Source organism: Quercus lobata, chromosome 9, assembly GCF_001633185.2.
Source record: "Quercus lobata isolate SW786 chromosome 9, ValleyOak3.0 Primary Assembly, whole genome shotgun sequence".
Taxonomy (NCBI): Eukaryota; Viridiplantae; Streptophyta; class Magnoliopsida; order Fagales; family Fagaceae; genus Quercus; species Quercus lobata.
The window spans coordinates 3,313,160-3,330,134 of record NC_044912.1 but is presented as its reverse complement, the minus strand read 5'-3'; the positions used below and the strand labels follow the sequence as shown (position 1 = coordinate 3,330,134).

Here is a 16,975-nt window from a genome sequence, read left to right as displayed (position 1 = left end):
GGCAAGTTCATTCAAGCACCATCCTGAGTAAAGCATAGTTTTCTGAAAGGACGACAATTGCGAACTTGGATTCTTTTATTGCTTTCATGAGCTCTGGGGCGACGAATGTTCCTTGCTCAATTCCTTCTTCATCCCTATAGGCCTTAATGACATTGCCTATCAACTCAGAATATAAATGATTTGTAAAATTATCACGGGTGTCATTGCCGTGAAAACTTAAAAAAACATCATATTTGAATCGAGGTGAATGATGATGATGAAGAAACTCAGCCTGCAGAACTGGTGGAAGCCGTACTGGAAACTCGCTAACTAACCTGTTAACGGAAAAATTACAAAGAATTTCAGGTAATAATGCTAAAAGAGATTTATGAGAGCTTTACTTTCTGGATCATGGCTTGGTTATACGGTACGTGGATGAAATAGTATTTATTAAAAAACTTAGGTTACCATACATCAGGGAGCTTATTAACTATTTTATTTATATTTTTTATATACCAAATACCATTAAGTATTTATGTTTCATATATTGTTAAGCATATATCAATTAAAGAGCAATAGTGGATAATAATTTCTAGACAAGCATTCGAAAGATTAAATAAAATATAACTAGACAAGCATTCAAAATTAAAACCAAGATATAAAAAATATAAATAAAAATTCTTAAGTTTGATATATTTTATAAAGAAATGTTATATCCACAATATTTTTACAATAAATTCTAAATGACAAATTATTATGGGTTGTTATTGGTGGGATAAAAAAGTAAGTTTAGTAGTAAGTTCAAATTTGAACTAATAATAACTAATCACGTATGATTTGTTGTGAAAATATTGTGGACATAGCACTTTTCTTTCCTATAGAATGAGTCATTTTTCAAAAAACATTTTTTAGAAAACTATCATATTTTCCTATATTTGGTAGCATCCTTAAAAATGAGCTTGAAAACATGATTCTTTACTCTTTTGTTTCACATGGCATGTAATAAGGTTGTTTTTAAGATAAATTTTAATGGAAACACAATCTCTAAAAAATAAATCTTTAGTTTCCATTGATCAAAAATAATTTTCTTTTAACCCACGTTTTTTTATTTTTTATTTTTATTGCTACTCAACATGGAAAAATACAGAAAACTAAATTTACTTAAAATAAACAGAGAGTGAAATTAACTTTGAATTTGTTTCACATAAAAAAAAAAAACCTTTTTATTATTATTATTATTATTATTATTATTATTATTATTACTTTGAGTTTAAGATAAAAAGTTGAAAGGGACAGGGTAAGAGAAGAATACAAAAGAAGAGAGTTGAATTCCTGTATCTACAGTGACATGGCAAGCAATGGTACATTTTACAGAATGAAATTGAAAGCCTTGATGATGATCATGAATCCATGATGAAGCTTTTAATAATTCACAAACAAGACAAAACAAATGGGCACCCCAATTACAACCCATCTCTTTCCAGAAAACTGGAACTTACCATTTTCTTTCTCTTCAGACCAATAACAAAGCAAAACCAAGACCCATTTAGTATTTACTCTTTTCTTGACATGAAACAAAACAAAAGTAACATACTTTACAAACCCATATGGTATTTTTGAATTCTTTTTTTCAAAAGAAAAAAGAAAAACAAGAATAGGTATTTATTTTTAAAAGTATCCGGTATAATAAAAATGGAGTAGTGGTGCATCCTGATGGCTTGGGCTAACATAAAAATAAATAAATAAACATTTGATTACCGGTCACCAGAGTCCAGGGAAGAGCTTGTGTGTATATCTTGTGAGCCAGAATGTTGTAAGTGATGACAATTGACCAACATGGTTTCAAAAACCGGAAAAACAGTTTTGCCCTTCGAACCTCACGAACTGTTGTTCTACCGGACGGGTATACGGGCCGGATCTGTATTATTTGTCTTCCTCAAAACGGTGGCCAGAAGCCAAAATGGATCTTCCAGGCCAGAATTCCAAGCCTATCTCGTTCGTCGGTAGCCCAATCCATCAATCCGTGGACTAGATAAGATCTTGCCCAGTGATGGAAGGAGTACAAGAGACTCAGAAGAGACACAGGCTTAGACTGAAGAAGGGTCAGCTAAGAGTCTTAACTTATGTGTCCACTTTCCTTTTTCCTTCAATAATTTAATAACAGTGGGGACTGTGGAGCAGTGGAGCGCCAAAAGCAAATAAGCACATATTTAGTTTTATTTTTTATACCATATTTTAATTTAATCTCTAATTTTTTAATTATGTTAATTTAGTTTCTAAATTTTTAGTTTTGTGTCAATTTAGTTCCTATTATTATATTTTGAATGAAAATTAGTGACATACAAACATCTAAAATAAAATTTTAATTTATTTTCACATCAATGTAAGTTAATTTTTTATTTTAGCCATCAGACGTGTTATCAATTTTCATCCAAAAGATAATGGTAGAATCTAAATTGATATTGTACTGAAAAATTAGAGACCAAATTAGCACAATTGAAAGGTTGGAGATTAAATTGAAATATGATGTATAGAATATGGTCCAAAAACGTTGTTTACCCAAAAGAATTTAAAACATCTAGTAAATAGCATGCCAAAAAATCTAAGAAACACTTTTGGTTTTGTTATAACTTATTTGGCAATTTTTTTTTTATACAAGATATAAATTATACTCTAACCTAATCTAATCTGATCTAATCTAAGTGTAGAGATTTAAAAAAAAAAAAAAAAAAAAACCCTTATTTGGCATTGATTGAAGTGCTTTTTAAGTGATAGATTCATGCGTAAAGAGTTACGTGGTCAGGATTTCATTTAAAGGGGCTGAAGTATGAACAAAATAAACTCTTGAAAATGCAAAATGATATCCACCTAGTATTAACAAAACTAAAAGACACAAAATGATTACTTCATAATATATTGTAATACACATATTGCTGCTAAGATTAATTATGGTTGAAAAAAAAAAAAAGAATATAAAAAGTCTAAAGCCAATAAGACTAATTATTATTGATAAGTTAATTATTTCTGTTTAAGAATGTTCTTCGTCTCTTTAATATTAGGGTAATTATTCACTATTTCCGGAATATCATAAATGCGTATTCATTCCTCTTACATAACTGTGGGTCTCACTAAATTTATGGTGAAATCCACAATTCATGTGATTTATGGTACTTTAGGAGTACTATAAATACGTATTCCTTCCTTTTACATAATTGTGAGTCTCACTAATTAAATTTATGGTGGGATCCACAATTCATGTGAGAGAAGGAAGTACATATTTATGGTACTTTAGGAGTATTCAATAATTTTCCTTAATATAAAGATGTTAAATTAAAGATGAATGCACAACTTTTTAAATATTTAGCAAGTCAGCAACAATTTTGACTATCAGATACCTTAATCTGCAAATCTAACACTAATTTACTCGATATGGATGAATTACAAAATTTCGGATAACCAAATAATAGCGTGATTGTCCCTTTTGAGATCAAGGGAACTATGAGTAGTTCAGCAAGTCAGCTAATACGTACATCCAATCTTAACGTTAGCAAAATCAGCAGAATAGCACATTTCTTACATTATGAAAACGACATGTATTATTATAAACTAGGACCTTTGTATATAAAGATGACAGTGATACACAATGACAGATAAATTCATTATCCCAACTGGGATTTGTCACAAACATTATTTTTATTTTGGAAAGTCAAGTCAAGTCAAGTCAAAAAAAAAAAAAAAAAAAAAAAAAAAAAAAAAAAAAACCCATAACATGATTTCATCCCAACCAGAAAAAGAAAAAGAAAATCAAAATCAAAACCTAAGAGCATTTGTCTCGTTATCAAAGTTTGCATCAAGTTCACTTTTTGTTTTTCTTTAAACTATTAAAAGCTTTTTTAACTCATTACTTAAATTATTAAAAACATTATACTTTCCGTTAATTTTGTTTATTTTCGTTAATTTTCTATCATATGTGTCTAACTTTGTACAAACTTTAGAGATGCAATAATATTTTTGGCCAAAAAAAAAAATCATATAATTAACGGATTATGTGATGCAAAAATTGATATTGAATTAACTGAATGTATGTTATGTGGATATTGGCAGTGTCAAATAAACAAAGAACTTTTTTTTTTTTGAGAAAGAATTAAACAATAAACTTTTTTTTTTTTTGAGAAAACAGTAAGGAAATTTTATTAATAAAAATCAGATCGGAACACAGCGTCCAAATCATCAGGTAGATCTTCTACCCATACATCAGTGTCTGCAGATAAAACTGCTCTTCTAGCTAATTCATGAGCTAACTTATTTCCTCCCCTACCAACATGAAAAAATTGACAAGAATGTAAAGCATAGCCTAATCTCCGAGCATCATCAATCACGTGTCCATACAAGGTTTTGCACTGTCCCTGGGATTGCAAAGCACGAATAACCCCTAGACAATCCCCTTGAACCTGAATATGAAAGAAAGACATTTCTTGAGCAAAAGTGATTGCTCTATGGGCTGCCCGAGCTTCTGCCAATGCAACTGACTGAGGGAGAGCAATTTTCTGACTAAGGGCTGCCATAACTTCTCCTCTATGATCTCGAACAACCACCCCAATGCCCGCAGAGCCCAAATGATCAAACAGAGCTGCGTCGAAATTGATCTTATAACAGCTCTCAGGTGGAGGCGACCACCGTGCTATCAATCTTGGACCTGGGTTACTGATATGTTTGTTCGCTTCTAGAAACTCTACAACCAAAGCTTTAGCTCTTTCACCAACTTCATGCAGTGGCCAAGTTCCTTGATTCTCCCTAAGTCGATTCCGTCGCTGCCACAAACTCCACGCAATAGTGGAAAACAGAGCCACACGATAGCCCGAGCTGTTCTGCATTACGTCATCCAGCAAATCGAAAAAACTCCTGTGCTTCCTTGTATATAGATTAGCAAAGGTGATCTCTGACCTCCAAACCGATTGAGCATGGGGACAAAGCCAGAGACAATGCAGTAAAGATTCAGGGTGATCATCACACATCGCACAAGTATCATCCAACGGAATATGTCTGACCTTCAAATTTTGTTTAGTTGGCAGCGAATCCTTTGCAGCTCTCCATATGAAGTGGCGAATTTTATTAGGGGTTTTAATCTTCCAAATGCCCTTCCAAACTCTCTCAGCATCAGATGGAGAAGATGAACTCGGGTTTTGGCTAATCCCCTCTGCTGCCAACAAACGATACGCACTCCTTACAGTATAGTTACCATCTGGGGTAAGTGGCCACACCAAAACATCTTCCCCATCCCCATCATGCACATAAATCCGTTTGATCATCTCTGCCTCCCATGGTAGAAAGCATCTCTCCAACAAACCCGGATCCCACACTCTTGTATCTGGATAGAATAAATCATGCACTCTACTGATCTCTGCGCCTTGCCGAGGAGAAACAACCTTGCTCTGTCCCTGTTCAGGTAGCCATCTATGGTTCCATATATCAATAGATAATCCGTTTCCCACCCTCCATATAGCACCTCTATTGATGACCTCACGGGCTTGCAAAATACTTCGCCATGCAAAGGAGCAATTAGGATGGACCGGAGCATCCAAAATATTACCATGAGGGAAATATTTAGCACTAAAAACTCGATAAAGCAAAGTATCCTTATTGTGAAATAATCGCCAGACCTGTTTAGCCAACAAAGCATTATTGAATTTCTGAATATCTCTAAACCCCATACCTCCAACAGATTTAGAAGAACACAAAGAACTCCAATTAACCCAGTGAATCTTCTTCGAGTCCCCATGCCCCCACCAAAATTTTCGAATCATGGCTTCTATATCTTTACACAGGCTCACTGGCAATTTAAAAACACTCATGGAATACGTGGGAATGGATTGAACCACTGCCTTGATCATGACCTCCTTACCAGCTTGTGAGAGAAGCTTCTCTTTCCACCCTTGCATTCTCGCCCATATTCTCTCTTTAATTTGTGTAAAACAAGCTTTCTTTGCCCTACCAATAAAGGAAGGAAGCCCCAAATATTTCTCATAGTGTTGAATGGCAGGAACATCTAGAGAAGATTTAATTGCCTCTTGCATCTGAGCATCTGTATTCTTGCTAAAGAACAGGGTAGTTTTATCCTTGTTGATAGCTTGACCGGAAGCTCTTTCATAACAAGCTAAGATATCCTGGATTTTTTCACACTCCTCCAAGGTGGCTCTACAAAATAACACACAATCGTCTGCAAAAAAGAGATGAGTGAGTTTAGGTCCATTCCTACATATAGAAAAACCATGAATGTCCCCATGTGTGGCTGCACTCCTAAGAATGGCATTAAGACCTTCTGCACAAAACAAAAACAAATATGGCGAAAGAGGATCTCCTTGCCTCAACCCCCTAGTAGGCTGGATTACACCTTTTGGCTCACCATTGACTAGTATAGAATATGAAACTGTACTAACACATTCCATAATCAAAGCCACCCAAGACTCCTGAAAACCCATCTTCAACAGAATACTCTTCAAAAAAATCCACTCCACCCTGTCATATGCTTTACTCATATCCAATTTTAGTGCCATAAAACCAGTCTTCCCCGTACAACTATTCTTCATGTGGTGCAAAGTTTCAAAAGCAATAAGAATATTATTTGTAATCAATCTATCAGCAACGAAAGCACTCTGAGTTTCAGAGATAATAGAGTTTAGTATAGACTTAAGACAGTTAGCAATAACTTTACTAACTATCTTATAAATCACATTACAAAGACTAATAGGTCTAAACTCAGTTACTCTCTCAGGATTTTTAACTTTGGGAATCAGAGTAATAAAAGTATGATTAACAGATTTCAAAAGTGACCCACTATTTAAACTGGACAAAACAGCTTGAGAGACATCCATACCTACATCAGTCCAATATGTTTGATAGAAAAGTGGAGGCATACCATCAGGTCCAGGTGCTTTTAAGGGTGCCATCTCCTTTATAGCGCAGTCAACTTCTTCAGTTGTGTATGGTTTAGCCAGATCAACCCTCATCTCCTCAGTGACAACCTCGTGAACCCCATCCAAAATTCGGTCCAAGCCCTGTGGATTAGAGGTTGTAAAAAGCTCCTCATAGAATCTATTCAAAATTCCTGAAAATACTGTCTCATCCTCCTGCCACACCCCATTCTCATCCCTCAACCCCTTGATAAAATTCCTTCGCTTCCTTTGGATAGCAGAACCATGGAAAAATCTAGTATTTTGATCTCCATTTTGTAACCACTGAAGGCGTGATCGTTGCTGCCACATCTTCTCTTCTTTATCATACAAACATCTCAGCTCTGATTTCAATCTCTCCATTTCATCTGAATCCCCAGACCTGTTCGCTTCTTCCTCAGCTTTCCACAACAATTCCTTTGTTCGTTTAATTTTATGCACTACATTCCCAAAGTGGTCTCGACTCCATGCTTTTAAGAATTTCTTACACCTTTTTAATTTTTTAGTTGCCACATACATTGGTGTACCATCCTGACGACACTCCCAAGCTCTTGAAACCACGTCATTACATGATGGCTCTGTCAACCACATGGCCTCAAACCGAAATGGTTTTCTTCTCCACCTTTGTCTCTCACCATTTGACACAAGAGACACCAATATGGGGCGGTGATCAGATGTGAAGCTATTTAAGTGATGAACCCGTCCTGTTGGAAACTTAGCTAGCCATTCATAATTTACAACACTTCGATCTAGTCTCTCCCAAACCATCTCCCCACCTCGCCGGCCATGCCATGTGAAGTCCGACCCTGTATAATCCAAGTCAACAAACCCGCATAAGTCCAGAGTATCTCTAAAAGCCTGCATAAGAGAATGAGCTCGTGGTACCCCTCCTTGTTTATCTTGGATTTGCAGCAATTCGTTAAAATCACCAAAACAACACCAAGGCATTTTCGGCTTTGAGCTCAACATCCGGAGCATTGCCCAACCTTCACTTCTTTTATTTGTATCAGGTTCCCCATAAAACCCAGTGAGTCGCCAGGCATCCTCCGAACCACCATGAACAATCACATCAATATGGTACTTCGAGAAACTATCCAACCAAACATTCTCACTAGCTTTCCACAAAAGAGCCAAACCACCACCTCTTCCATCACTCGGAACAGTAAAACAACCTTTAAAGTCTAAACTATCGCCAATGTGCTCCATCTGATCCTTTGTAGACCAAGTTTCAGACAAGAACACAATCTTGGGATCTTGTGCTTGGATAATATCCCCAAGCTCATCAACTGCACGGCGGTTCCCAAGCCCCCGGCAGTTCCAAGCTAAGAGTTTCATTGATTTCGGCGGGGCTGGGACCCAGCCTCCACCGCTAAATTCTTTTCTGCCCACCCCTTTCTCTTCTTACTCCCCTCTGAAAGTTCCAGATCCTCATCAAAGTCTCTCTTATTTCTTTTTGTTAGTACAGTAGACCCCACTCCTTTTAGCAATCCTTCATCTTCCACATTGCCTGCATGTCCCACTTGCTTAGGTTGTCTCCGCACATTCCTGACTCTACCTCTAATATTTGCAATTGGTTCGTCTAGTTCATCCATTCTGGGCAGCCTCGGGTCAGCTAAATTATCTTGCAAGCCTACTACATTTTGTGGACGAGGACAAGGACTATTGGATGTTTCAGACTCAATTCTACCAGTCATATCAATAGGAGCATCAAACTTAGCAATCTCGGCATCAATCTCAACCAACTGATCCTCTACCGATTGGACATGTGTTTCAGTTCTCACAGCATTAACTTCTGTCCTAGGTGCTTCACAAACTTGAGAAACCAAAGGCATAGACACAGACCCTAAGGCATTATCGTTTTCCATCACATGCTCCCTACTTTCAACTCTCTCAACACCATCATCATGTCCCTCCCTTCTCCCTTCTTCCCCAGTAGTGGGAATAATTTCTTGACTGTCATCGCCTCTGTTCCTTGCATTCCAATCACTAGAATTCTGATCCTCATCCTCATTGTCTTCCTCACAACACCCTGAGACTCGTACCACTGTTTTCCTGGATAAATTTGGCGTGAAAGCCCGAAGCCATGGACCAAATTGTCTATCCTCTTCCTTGAGACCCTTCTTACTCTTCAGCCAGACAGGACACTCCCTATCAGAATGTGTGAGCTTCCCACACCAATAACATATATTTGGTAGCCTCTCATATTTGAAACTAACCCACCAATCATTCCCATTATTCAGAGTTATTTTTCTGCCCCTGCAAAGTGGTTTAGAGATATCAACCTCTACCCTATACCGCTGAAAATTACTATCTTCCAACTCCACTCCATCCTCATCCACGGCTCCAACAATTTGCACAATCTGTTTTGCCACACTTGGATTTAGACCGATAGGTAAATCATGCACTTGGACCCAAAATTGAGTAGATTCTAGCGGAAGGGCCCTAACATCCGTATGTTTCTCAACCTTCTTCATGGTAACAAGATGTTTGTCAAAAGTCCAAGGTTCTCCCATCAAGACCTTCTCTGCATCCGAGTCATCCGTGAACACAAAAACCACCCTATGGTCTCCCATGTCTCTTACTTCAAACCCCTTTCGAGTCCTCCACAGCAACTTGAAAGTCCTAGCAATAGCCTCCATGTTAAGAACACGCCCTGTAAAAAATCTTGCAGCAATATAAACTTCTGCGGCAGCCACTGGCTCTTGAACCACAAAGTTTTGTCCTTCACTCTCAGACAGAGAAAACTTTCTCCACATCACTGACAGGTTCTCCATCTCCAAAGAACGCCAAGTACTCCTAACGAATCTGTTCTTTTCTGTGAAGAAAAGGAGAAAAACGGCAGGAGGAAATAGCCTCACCCACAGGCAGGCACTTTTTCTACAGACACTAGGATTTAGAGAGCAGCCGCCTAGGTCAGAGAAACCCTCTATATTTTTGGAACCTTGAATAATTACTCTCTTTTTTAATCTCAAACGATAAACTTAAATCTATATAATATCTAAGTGTGCATTTGGGATGAGCTGAATTTTTTAGCTTATCTCCATTTTAGCTTATTTTTTATGCTATTCATGGGTCCCCTTACACTTTTTGATACTATTTATAGGTTCCACTGATTCAGCTTATTTTTTAACATTTTTGCTACACTTTTAGTAAAAAAAATTCAATTTCAACTAAATAAGCTGTTTCAAATGGACACTAAATGTTGAAGCATAGCATTTATTGTTGCTATACTTCTATTGAGCTATATCAACGGCCATGTCATTATTTTCTTTTCATAGGAAGATGCCAAAGCTACTTAAAATATATTGTTCATATGTTGGTGCCTGAAATATAAATATTTTTATTTAAAATAACTGGTGTTTTACTAAAAACAATACCAAATAGCGTTCATATATATACTATTGGCTAAAAGTTAGCTCTTATACAGGGTGCTCGGTCCATTTCAATTCATTGGGTTCACTTTTGTACATTCAGTCCATTTTGGTCCAATGTGGTTCATTTCAGTCTATTTCGGTCCATTAAATCCATTTTAGTCCAATTTGGCTCATGTTGGTCTATTTCGGCCCCCTTTGGTCTATTTTGGTCCATTATAACAACAATAAATATTTAATGCTACTCTTCAGTTTTTAGATATTATATAGATTCATAAAATTTAGATGCTCAATGAATCCTCAATCCAACTAATTGGGCAGGGCTAGATGCTCTCTCTATTTTTTGTTGATCAAAATTTCAAGATTTGCTATAATTGACTAATAGTCACTTTTACTAGTTCTTTAATTCTATGGTTTATGAATTTGTCTTTCGAGGTTTGTTTTTTCAGTTGCTAGAATTTCCAAACTTCAAGACAAAACATGAGGGCCCAACATTCAATTTTATCTTCTTGATATAGAAAGCTATTGGAAGAACAATGGAGATCCATGTGATGGTGATGTTCTGAGTTCTGACAGATGTGACTAGATAAAGAGAAATGATAATACATCCAGCAACAACAATTTATGTTGGAGACTCTAGGAATGGGGTGCTTGATGTGGGTGCTCTCGCTAGTCGGTTGTACTTCTATCAGGTCATTATGTTGTTTTTATTACCTTAGCCATTATTAAAGTGGTTATAGAGTCCTAGTTGAAATTACACACACACACAAAGGAATGTTATGCAAATGTGGACTCATAAAATTTGGCTACATGCCCAGTTCATGTGTGATGGTAAATGTATGCTTCTGTGCTATGCATCTAGGAGCATTTTCAAATTTTAATCATCAACTTCTATGCATAGACAATTCAACTAATTGCAATTCCTTACCAGAAATGGTTAGTTTCTATATGCTATCTTTGAGGTGCTACAGCTTTGTCCAAAAATTCTAGCCCTAACTCTATGGAGCTTTCAATCTTCAGATTGGATGCAATCGAAATATATCTTAGTTTTGCATTGGATTTTTCATTTATCTAGACCCACCCCCAGCATCCTGAAGGACCTGAACCCATTAGAGCAATTTCTTCCCTAATTCACAATAGTGAACTTTCTTAGTTTAGTCTAACTTGATTAGTTCAGCTAAGTTTGTCCCTCTGCTTCAAGATGGACAATATAATTATAGGGCACTAATGGGAACCATATTACCATTGCACAGGATCCAGGAACTTAACCAGCAAGGTGTGTATGGTCCTCAATCGATGTTGGTAGAGAGATATATATTAGCCGCGCAGGAGTGACTGCAGAATGGTCTGTCAGTGATTTTGATGTATTGGTTCCTGACTTCCTGTAGATGTTACCAACACTGGCGGTAGCTTTGATTGATCTGGGCACAGTATATTCATTTTTTTCATCTAGTAAAGAGAATAAGGAGAACCCATTACTGACTACTTAAACCACGTTATCATGTCAGCGCGCGATAGATTCAACACAAACACAAACACGCACACATACACATGATTAGTGTTAATGTATATATTCTCTTAAATCTAGAGATAATCCTCTTGACGTTCTTTACTTTTCAAATTTAAACATTGGAGCTCACCTTATGATACCATTTGTCAATCACAAATAACTTTTCTTAAATTCTGCATGGTTGCCAATAAATTGAGTGGAAAAAGGAATTTCTAATACATAGTGTCAAGTCATTATTTGAATAGGTTATTTTTCATTAGACAACCCCTGTATAATGCCCTTTTACAAGAGAAGGTTATGCTTTGGTTATTTCACTGAGAATTTCCAATTTTCCTATTGTCCACTGATTGCACAGAAACATTATTCAGGCCTCCAATGTGGTGCATTGGTAATACCGTGATGTTTCTGTTAGACATGAATCTTTGGCCATTGAAATATGTTTCTCTGTTAACTGGAGATTTAAGGAACAGAATGGAAGTGAACAGATAAAACTCTGTTTTCGTTTGTGCTTAATGTCATATATTTTGTTTTCAACCGGTCTTGAACTTAGAAAAATAAACAGCAGGTTGACTGCAAACTTGAAATTTAGTCGTTATATTACGAATGAAAGTGAGAAGATTAGGCTGCATTCGTCAAATATGGAGATTGAGTCCTTTGTGCAAAGCGGAAGGCAAAAACCTATACGCATGGTTGACAATTTAAGTAAAGAATCATTGCTTGTAATAGCCAAATTTTGCTTCAAAATTATGATTAGTCTGGCACAGATGCAGATCAACACCAACAATATAATCACTAGAAGACAATAACCACTTTGAAATTACAAGGAGCAATGTTTTAGACAATTCATTTTTCCTCTTCTCCTTTGGAAACCTAAGCAGTGTCTTCAAGGAATGGATAATCAGTGTATCCAAGAGCTGGATCAGAGATGTAGAATGTGTCTCTGTTGTACTTGTTGAGAGGAGCATTGAGCTTAAATCTCTTAGGCAAATCTGGATTGGCTAAAAACAGACGACCATAAACAACAAGATCCGCACGGTTTTCAGCAATAGCTTTGTTCCCATCTTCCCTGTCATAACCCCCAGCAACAAAAAAATGACCCTTAAAAGCCTTTCTCATTGGCAGAAGACTATGGGGACTTTCACTTTTTTGTTCAACTGTCTTCATTCTTGGCTCAACCATGTGGCAATAAAGAATCCCATATTTGTTTAAGGATTCAGCCATGTAAAGGCCCAAAGCTTCTGGATTTGAGTCTCCAGATTCCATATAGTCTGCAAAAGGAGATAGCCTTATTCCAACCATGTCTGCTCCTATCTCATTAGCAACAGCTTCAACTATTTCCAGAGCAAACCGGCAACGATTTTCAAGGGATCCACCATATTGATCTGTTCGATCATTCACTTGATCCTTCATAAACTGGTCAATTAGGTAACCATGAGCCCCATGGATCTCAACTCCATCAAAACCTGTGTATAAGACAAATGATGACATTTTTAATAAAGGGACTATGTAATAACAAAGGTAACCATGAGCCCCATGGATCTTAAATTTTTCTGTCTCAAATTACATTTCTTCACTCTCTTGTACTCTCACAAAATCATTAAAACACCAAAAAACTTACCAGCTTCAATAGCATTCCTTGCAGCAAGTCTAAAATCATTGACAATTTGAGGAATTTCCTCTGTCCTCAGTCGCCTTGGAAGAGTGAACTCTGGATTGTCAGTTCCATTAGCTTGAGGGGTCAAAGGCTTGTCAGTGGAAGAAATTGGAGCTTGACCATTTGGCTGAAAACCTGCAGACAACAAAATGACATTTTACATATCAGACTTATAACAGAAGATGCCCCCTCGACTGAGGCAATGATAATCATAAAAGCCCCCTTGTGATAACAAATCCACATATAATAGAGAGGATAATGCAAAAAATAACAACACCTCAATGATAGATCAATATTTTTTTCAAAATAGTTATATTATTACATAAATTTCTCTTACTCCGTCAGTCCAACAATGATCATCACTTTTCAAATGTGATGCTCTTTCTCAAAAAGTAAGTTTCTTTTTCTTCAAATGTGACACTCATTATGCAGGAAATAGCATTCTAGAACACTCACGCATAGTTATTTCAGAAGTTAATCAAAACTTCCATCTAATTTTGATTCTCTACTAAATAGTTTCACATGCAATACTTCCTTCAGGATCAACAACAATCAATAGTTTGGTAACCCAATATGTAATAGAAAACCGAAAACTACTCATTTGCAAATTATGACTTGTTTAGCATAAAGTTTTTGTAATATTAGAAGAGAGGATATAAAGGTGGACTCAGTCAAAGACAAACCTTGATTTGAAACCCTCCCCACATGCCAAATTTGACAAAAGAAAATTCCACCTTTGGCATGAACAGCATCTACGATGGGTTTCCATGCTTCAACTTGTTCTTTTGTCCATATACCAGGTGTGTTTGGATACCTTTACAATAGCAAAAAAAAACCTAAGAAGTCATAAAAATTTCGAGGCAAGAAAGGGAACCCTCAAAATGGAATTTGCCATTTACTGTGAAACATGGTAAGAAATTGGCAAACTATTATTTGTAATATTACCCTCGAGCAGTGTCAGAAACTCCAGTGGCTTCAGCTATTAGTAGACCACCTTTGGAGGTTCTTTGAGAATAATATAAGATAGCTTGTGGCTGAGGAACATTGCCATAAGATCTCAATCTGGTCAATGGTGCCATAACAACTCTGAAAGTACAAATTAAATGATAGATTATGTAAGTCAAGTTAGTAATCTTTCCAACTGAAGAAAGTAGTACCTATAGGAATCAAATATTTATGGGCTGTAGCAAAGTCGGGAAGAATAACATGATTAAGCCCCTTTTATATGTTATAATAGATATTAAGAAATACAAAAGGAAAGTAACAAGTGATTACAACTAACGACAGCTTCACAACTTTTCCTATGGATTACTAAAATTTAAAACAATGATTACGTTTGAGGAGTTAAAGAAAAACACCAAATCAGAAAAACTCTACATACATTATAATGCTTTTCCTTTTGAGTAGAAAAATAAATACTTAAATGAGAAAGAGTGACAGAGACAGAGACAAAGACAGAGAATGTTTGATATGATCCACAAATTTTTTTCCTGAGTACTGTATATTTTTTATTTGCTGCCCGTGGCTCATGCAATACTAATATACTAGCATGGCCATGTTTTACTTTAAGAAAATTCCAGAGGAGATAAGTAAGAAAAAAAAATGAACCATGTAAATGGAGGGGACATCACAGATGAATGATGATAAAGTAAAAAAGTTGGACCAATTACTTTGTTGAATTTTTATGTACAGAATAAGGTGATTAATTCTGTTAATCACATGTAGGTCCAAGATCATCACATGATAACATGGAGCATTTCAAGAATGACTTTGGTACTATGGTAGGATATAGAGGAGGGAACCAAACTGGATTACCTTTCATCATACAGAATGTGTAGTCATAGCTCATGGGTATTAATATAACACTGATAAATGGAAGGATCTCATCCCCCCTCCCCAGCCCAAAAAAAGTCTGACCGTAATTTTTTTGAGAAATGATTTTATAACTATAGATTTATATCTTATATAATCACTGCAACTGTAAATAAATGTAAGCACTCTCATGATGAAGCTACAAATATATTACTTAGAGATTCCGAAAACACACAGAATCCTGACAGCCATGGCTATCAGATACCTTAATCTGCAAATCTAAAACCAATTTACACAATAGAGATGATTTACAAATTTTGGACAAACCAAATGACAGCGTGATTAATATTGTCCCTTTTGAGATCAAGGAAAAAATCATCACTGACAACTCATGAAATGAGTAGTTCAGCAAGACAGCAAATACAGTTTTAACTAAATTCATAAATCTAAACATTTGCAAAATTAGTTAAGTCTCAGAAGTTTAGCAGATTAATATAGAGAATTAATAGAAAAATGTGTCATTTCTTGGTTAAACATGAAACAAACACAGATGTGAACTGATAAGAAAATGATCAAATAGCGCAAGAGTGTCCACTAGGATTTCTTGAAACCTTTGTAAACAAAACAACCTATGTATATAACAACCAGGAAGTATGGACACTTCATTTGGGCTGCCATGCCCGTGTCTGACATGCATTGGACACTAGACACTTCTAGGACATGCAAATGACTGCATGCATATCCCAGCATTTTTATTTTTATTTTTATATTTTATTTATTTTGATTATAAATATGACAGGACATGGTTGAGGTATATTTTGGTTTTTGGATTTTGTTATCATATTATCCATTATTGTTCTTAAAATTGATGTATGCTTAACGCTAATATGAAAAATAAATGTTTAACAACATATAAAAAAAAAAAAATTTAATAATTAATAAAATACATATTCCTGCCTGTTCTAATTTTTAAAAATTGTTGTATTGCCATGTCATACTTATATCCGTGTTGGTGCTTCCTAGTATAACAGTTACAATTATACATTATGGCAGATAAATTCATTGTCCCAACTGTGATTTGTCACAAAAACTTTTTCTTTCTTCTTCTTCTTCTTTCTTGGCAAATGAAAGTCAAACAAAAAAATACCCATAACATGATTTCAACCCAAGAAGGGAAAAGAAAAACCAGAACCCATCACACATTTTGATAATTCAGATCATACTAAAACAAAAAAAATAAAAAATAGTAGTAGTAATAATAATAATAATAATAATAATAATTTTGAAAGGTGTATTGTATACCTATGGGAAAGATTGAACCTGCCCAGTTTGTAAGGAGTAAGAAGAGGAATTGTGGGAGCTTCAGCAGCCATTTTTAGCAGTATTATATTCTTTCTCCTTGAATGCTTTGTACAATAAGTTAGGAGGAGGATGCTTCCGATTGGACAAGACTCCTTGCTTTAAAATGTGTGCGAGGAATACGTGGATGCGTGTGTGATTTGTATAATATAAGTCAAACAAGATCGGTCAAAATTAGATATTTAAATTCATCAGTCCTAAAATGCGTAAAATACTTCTCAAATATGCTATAATGAATATTACTGCCATCAAAGTTAATTTACTGTACATTACAACAAATTTTGGGCCTTATGTGTACAAAGTTATAACATATTGCGACTAGTAACTATATAGCAATGAT

The 16,975-nt window shown here is 35.7% G+C and overlaps 2 protein-coding genes across 2 annotated transcripts; both read right to left on the bottom strand.

Annotated features, from left to right (window-relative positions):
- Positions 1-7: 7 nt before the first annotated feature.
- LOC115960072 (toll/interleukin-1 receptor-like protein) lies at positions 8-1,817 on the bottom strand. Its single transcript, XM_031078767.1, has 2 exons — positions 1,738-1,817; positions 8-314 (listed from the first exon to the last, which is right to left on the bottom strand). Exons 1-2 carry the CDS (start codon positions 1,815-1,817, stop codon positions 8-10), a joined length of 387 nt encoding a protein of 128 aa, XP_030934627.1.
- Positions 1,818-12,523: 10,706 nt separating this feature from the next.
- On the bottom strand, positions 12,524-16,728 carry LOC115960681 (12-oxophytodienoate reductase 2-like). Its single transcript, XM_031079648.1, has 5 exons — positions 16,579-16,728; positions 14,410-14,550; positions 14,148-14,278; positions 13,429-13,599; positions 12,524-13,273 (listed from the first exon to the last, which is right to left on the bottom strand). The coding sequence occupies exons 1-5, from the start codon at positions 16,647-16,649 to the stop codon at positions 12,681-12,683; spliced, it is 1,107 nt and encodes a 368-aa protein (XP_030935508.1). The 5' UTR covers positions 16,650-16,728; the 3' UTR covers positions 12,524-12,680.
- Positions 16,729-16,975: the final 247 nt, after the last annotated feature.

What these genes read in the sequence shown, in the direction of transcription:
- LOC115960072 (XM_031078767.1), bottom strand. Translation starts at nt 1,817, where the DNA reads ATGTTGGTCAATTGTCATCACTTACAACATTCTGGCTCACAAGATATA. An exon ending in TCCCTGGACTCTGGTGACCG is followed by an intron (nt 315 to 1,737) that starts GTAATCAAATGT and finishes TTCCGTTAACAG; the next exon opens with GTTAGTTAGCGAGTTTCCAG.
- LOC115960681 (XM_031079648.1), bottom strand. Translation starts at nt 16,649, where the DNA reads ATGGCTGCTGAAGCTCCCACAATTCCTCTTCTTACTCCTTACAAACTG. An exon ending in AGGTTCAATCTTTCCCATAG is followed by an intron (nt 14,551 to 16,578) that starts GTATACAATACA and finishes TTGTACTTTCAG; the next exon opens with AGTTGTTATGGCACCATTGA. An exon ending in GTTTCTGACACTGCTCGAGG is followed by an intron (nt 14,279 to 14,409) that starts GTAATATTACAA and finishes GCTATTGTAAAG; the next exon opens with GTATCCAAACACACCTGGTA.